The 5,769-nt window shown below is 40.4% G+C and overlaps 1 protein-coding gene across 1 annotated transcript in view; it reads right to left on the bottom strand.

Annotated features, from left to right (window-relative positions):
• Positions 1 to 4,153: 4,153 nt before the first annotated feature.
• The window catches only part of LOC112116529 (caspase-8-like), a 13,868-nt gene continuing 12,252 nt past the window's right edge, over positions 4,154 to 5,769 (bottom strand). The window contains exons 10-11 of the mRNA XM_026647775.1: positions 5,416 to 5,723; positions 4,154 to 4,496 (exon numbers count right to left, since the gene is read on the bottom strand). Of these exons, the coding sequence (XP_026503560.1) occupies positions 4,355 to 4,496; positions 5,416 to 5,723 (450 nt within the window). The 3' untranslated portion in view covers positions 4,154 to 4,354. The remainder of the gene's footprint in view (positions 4,497 to 5,415; positions 5,724 to 5,769) is intronic.

The raw sequence follows: 5,769 nt of genomic DNA, 5'->3' as shown, positions 1-5,769 counted from the left end.
CCACGAACCCCTGTTGCTTTGCCTCGGGCACCTCTGTGCCAGCAACAATCTGATTTTTGGAGGGTGACTCAAGTCTCTTTCTTGAATTGGACCCCCAAAAATTGAGGCACCAAAATCACTAGCTATCCTGAGAATCTTGACCACAGTCTTAGGCATTACACAGACAAACCTGAAGTCTGATACTTGTCATATAGTAACACAAAGAGATTATATTCTTTTTGGTTTGGGCAGCAGGCATCCTGTAGAACTTTCAAGAACAGTTCACATACATGGGGGGGAGAAGGGGGGAGGTAAATCACCTAAAACCCATGGTCACAGAAGCAGCAAATAAAATTCAAGATAAATCTCACTGCTGTTCTGTGAGGGTTTCTCTTACTTTTATTACAGAACAACTGTCGGTTCCTACCACACTTAATCTCAGCATTTCCCGCTTTCCAACAGCATCCACATTCCAGACAACTGCATCTGAAAGTATATGCTGAGTAAGGCCTTGGCTACACTTGCGAGTTACAGCGCAATAAAGCAGCCCCAGGCGCCCTACCTCACTCCCCGTCCACACTGGCAAGGCACGCAGAGCGCTCTGACTCCACAGCTACAGCGCTGCTGGTACTCCACCTCAGCGAGTGGAATAACGTTTGCTGCGCCCCCGCTGGAGCGCCGCAGCCTCAGTGTGGACGAGGTGTTGAGTTACTGCGCTGTGATCAGCCTCCAGAAACATCCCATAATCCCCTTAAGTCAAGTGGCCACTCTTGTCATTGTTGTGAAATCGGCTGCAGGAATGCGGAAATGCCCTTTCAAAGCTCCGTTGCGGAGAAGCCAGCTGCTTATCAGCTCTGAGAAAAGCAAACATTTACTGTTTGCTTTGAGTGAGTGAGAGAGAGAAGGGGGGGTGGAGGGGGGGTCTGAATTTACAAGACAGCGTGCTGAAACACTCTCAGCACCCCAAAAACCCATTCTCTCTCCCCCCACCTACACACAACACACTCCCTGTCACACTCCACCCCACCCCCATTTGAAAAGCACGTTGCCGTCACTTGCATGCTGGCATAGCTGCCCATAATGCACCGGTCCCAATGCTGCCAGTGCGCTTGAAGCTGTCAGTGTGGACAGACTGCAGCACTTTCCCTACTGTGCTCTACGAAGGTGGATTTAACTCACAGCGCTCTACATCTGCAAGTGTGGCCATACCCTAAGTGTCAAGTAAGTGTCATGTGCAGCTGTTGTAATCCAATCTGAAGAATTTGCAAAGGAACTCCAAGTATAGGAGAGACAAGGCTAACCTCTAGAAACTTCACAGATTTAACCTTATCTTTAGGAATAGAAAAGAATGTTTAATTTAAAGGCATCATGACACTATTCTCTTAGTCACGAGGTTTATAAATGGAACCTTAATATATTTATAAAGGATTAGTAAATGATTGATAGATGTTTTAATAAATAATCAAATGTTAGAATCCAACGGATCACTAGGTTGCTTATAACTATGGCATAATCATAACCCCTTCCACTGATGTGCTTATTACCCTCTGTAAGACATACTGCTCCTTTCTGTAACATAGCTAGGGTGACGAGATGTCCCGTATTTAAGCCTTCCTGCAGGTGTCCTGACTTTTTCTTAAAAACGGGCAAATTGTCCTATATTTTCTATCTCTCTCCCCACTCCCCCATCAGTACCCTTCACATGGAAGGAGCTAGAGAAGTGCAAAGTGTTATATTATCATCCTGTTCCTTGGTCACTGTCTGGGTGGATACAAATACATTTTTTTTAAAGTGCTAAACAAATTTGAATCTTCTATAGGTGCAGAGAGAATATTTTCTTCATTTCAATTTATTCAACTAGTTCAGTTCATGTACTAGCTCATTCAAAGTTAAGAACCCAATTGGAAGTTGAAAAAGGAGGAATGCTGTTTTTCTCTTCCACTCTATGAATAAAAAGTAAGTTTAAGAGAGTAAGATCTACTAGTTCTAAAATCTTGAAGGACATGGTAACCAGAAACAAATCAGGTAAATTCATTAACCACAGATAATACTGCCTTTGTTTAATAAATTGGTTAGGTTTAAATGGTTTGATAAACTTTTTTCTTATGCACTTTTAAGGTCATTTTATTTAATAAAAACAATAAAATGCTATTTTTCTGAATTTTAATTTAATTTGAATTTCCACCCAAATAGAGTGTGACAAAGGTCACAAATAAAAAAATTAATCATCTACTAAAAACAAAATGCCTCATTCACCATTTTCTAACAATCAAAAATGTCAAAACAAAGAAGCTGAATAAATATAAGTTAAGCTATATTGTTGCTTAAATAAATATGCACAGATATAGTGTATCCTCCCAGTTAGCAAAAATTACCACCAAATTTAGTGTAAAGGCTATATTTAGTTGCAAGTCAACAGGCTTTGGTGGTTACCAACTAATGAGAAATCAACATTTCCTTAAGTAAAAAAAGTACAAATGCAAAACATGATTAAAATGGTGGTTTCCTGCTTGCGGATTTAATTAAATGGTCACTGTACAAAGGGACTTTTTTTCCCCTGAGAACCATGCGATAGACCTGATCCCCTAGCTAATGTATAGCTTAATTTTCTCTGTCCATGCAGGTAATGGAAACTGTGTCTGAACCATGTGGAATCTTCCCAGGATCAGATCTGTAGATCAAGAAGGCAAATCAAGGAAGGTTTTTTGGAGGTGAGGGGGGGTCAGGAAGGGCACGGGTTGAGATAGTAAAGATGGATTTTGGTAAACCAAGACGGGATGTTTTTCTAGAAGTTATGCTCTAGTTGAAACAGGAATTAATTCAGGAAAGTCCTATGTCTCCAATACAGGAGGGTCAGACCAGATGATCACCAGGGATCCTAGAAATCCATTTGCCACGGAAAAACATAGAATTTAGAGATTTTCTGTAAAAAAACAGTTTTTACATTTTGTGAAAAAATAAAAACATATATTAACTATTAACTAAATTTTACTGAAAGTACCGGTGTCACTTATTCAATGCGTGCAACCTCCCCCTCTTGTGGTTGATTTTTGAATGCATTTTAAATTTACATAGCTAAACATACTCCAATAAACTGCTTCCAGTGTATAGAGGTTACTCAACAGCATATAGGGGTTTGCGTTTTAATGCATCTCAAATTTCACTTCATCCTCCAGACGTGAGTAATTAAAGTTATGAAAAGAGGCCAAAAACTTTAAAAATCACCCCTAAAGACTGTGTCACTGAGTTTGGCAAGGAAAAATTTCACGTTGATGGTAATGTCCTGTTCTGTTCTGTATGCAGCAAGGCTATAGATTACATTCAAAGGCAGGCAGTTGTAGAACACATGGAAAGTGCTAAACAAACTGAATGAAAAGAAATGAAAACAAGAGGCTGAACTTGCAGGACCATCAACAGTAAAGAAACACTTCACTGTGACTGTATCATTCAAGTGTTTATGCATTAAAAAAACCCCACAATTTTCTGAAAATATAGAATACAGACATACAAATATTTGGTACAGGTAAAAAATACAAATTGCAATTCTATTAATTTTATTTTATTATAGTGTTTGATCATAGAATGTTAGGGTTGGAAGGGACCTCAGGAGGTATCTAGTCCAACCCCCTGCTCAAAGCAGGACCAATCCCCAGACAGATTTTTGCCCCAGATCCCTAAATGGCCCCCTCAAGGACTGAACTCAACGCTGGGTTTAGCAGGCTAATGCTCAAACCACTGAGCTATCCCTCCCCCCAATGGCACAGGTAGGCTTTGAACTTGCTTTAAAAATTGTAAATATATCAATGAAACATTGCGTTCAACTGATACCTATACATACTGTGGCTAGAGAAACTAAAATTCAGCATTTAATTTTAATTGTGGAAAAATACGGATTTTTATGTTTTTTTACTGGAGAATTTTGGGGATTTTCTTATCTCAGAAAACTAGGATCCCTGATAATCACAATGGTCCCTTTTGGCCTTATCATCTATGAATAACATTGACAAATGGAAACTGTACAATTCCTCATTGTTTGGGAATCAAGATTTTGCAGAGTGCGTCTTCATTTGAAATCAGGACCAAGGGGTCAATGCTAGAAGGTGCTGAGCACTCTCAACTCCTACTAAAGTAGACAGATGCAAGTCAGTCACTCAGCCCCTTTGCTTACGCACATTTGGTGACTTGGACAGCTGCAGATCTGGAAGTCAGGACGCTGAGCCATTGCAGAGATGGAGATCTGAGTGTTGAGGGCCCTCAGTACCTTGCAGGACTGGGACCTAACTGAACAAATCCAGTCCATTTGTCTTTTGGAACTGCAAGTTGAATCCATCCCAAAATTCCTAATTTAGTGTATCTCAGACTTCTTATTGGTTGGTTAATTGTCTAGCGTTGGCACCTGGAAGATCAGTTTCCTCCGCAGGGTTGATTTTATTTCTGGCATCTGCTTTTTCCCATTAAACTCTTTTTCTCCCATTTTTTTGTTGACTTGTGTCAGGATTGTCAGCAGATCCACGTACCTTAAACACATTACAAGGAAAAAAAGAGTTACATAGAAATACATGGTACTTTCAAACTAGGCCTTTGAGGCTGGTCTGGGAAGTTATCCATGTTTGCTTGATACCATGATCCCTTGGGACAAGGACAATGGCTTCCCCGTACTACTGGCTAGTCCCCCAGTTTGAATACTCTACTATGTAACCATTACACTCCACATATATCTGAAGAAAAAAGAATTTCAGAAAGGCCACTCAGTATAAGTTTTTATACCAAGTGACATTAGTCTTCCCTCTTGGTACTAGTTAGGAACAGCATTTAGATAATATGGAGAAACAAATGAACACATCATCCAATCCCTCACCCAGCTCTCCATGATGCTACACAAGACTTATCACCAGACACCATTTCCCTTCATTTCTAAACCAAACCACTAGCAATTCTTTTTTTATAGACCAGCAGCCTAGTGAAGAGAGGTTCTTGCCATTGTTCTTTACTAAAAAGATTTGCCTGCTTCCACTGACTCCCATTAATTCCCATTGCAAGAACAAAATCATTGGTCATTTAATATTGTAAAATACTATACAGGATACAGCTGGGGAGGGAGCACAGTGTGGAGGATTGAGCTGGGGACTGGGCGTCTGAAGGTCCAGCAATATAATCCTGGCTATGCTGCTGATTCATGTAACCTCAGGCAAGTCACTTTAAGTCGGTCTTATTTGTAAAACAGGAATAACAATACACACTTAGCGACGTGAAAGAGGGGTTGTGAGGTCTAATTAATGAACATGCAGTGCTTTGAAGATGCAAAGTGCTATATACAGTAAGTGGAAAGTACTATTGTCAATGGGTTTCTACTAAGCTAGTTTAAGAAAGTGTTTCTGGGACAAATTCATCAGTCCTCTATGTGCTATTAAAATGGGGAATATGAATAGTACTTACCGTGGGCAGAAAGACTCTATTTCCTTGCAGAGGCACTGAATGAAGGCGCTGCCTTTCTCTATGTATCTGTAGCACTCAAAGTCTTCCACTGTAGCCATACCAATGAGGATATCAGCCCAGTCAGGAATGGAAGGCAAGGGTAAAGCATCTGTCTCCAGCTGTCGAGAGGAATCTTCTTTCACTGGGATACTTTTCTGCCCTCTCTTACCTTGGCAGGCTTGAATAAAGAAGAGTTTGGGTTTGCCAGCGAGCGAGGGGCACTCAGATCCAGTGAAGCAGGAGACCAGATCTTTGATGGCTGCAGAATTGTAGGAGCTGGATTTTATAATGTACTATGAGAATTAATGTATGATT

The sequence above is a fragment of the Terrapene carolina genome, unplaced genomic scaffold, assembly GCF_002925995.2.
Source record: "Terrapene carolina triunguis isolate 2854851 unplaced genomic scaffold, T_m_triunguis-2.0 Scaffold62, whole genome shotgun sequence".
NCBI classification, from domain to species: Eukaryota; Metazoa; Chordata; order Testudines; family Emydidae; genus Terrapene; species Terrapene triunguis.
This window is presented reverse-complemented; position numbering and strand designations above follow the sequence as displayed.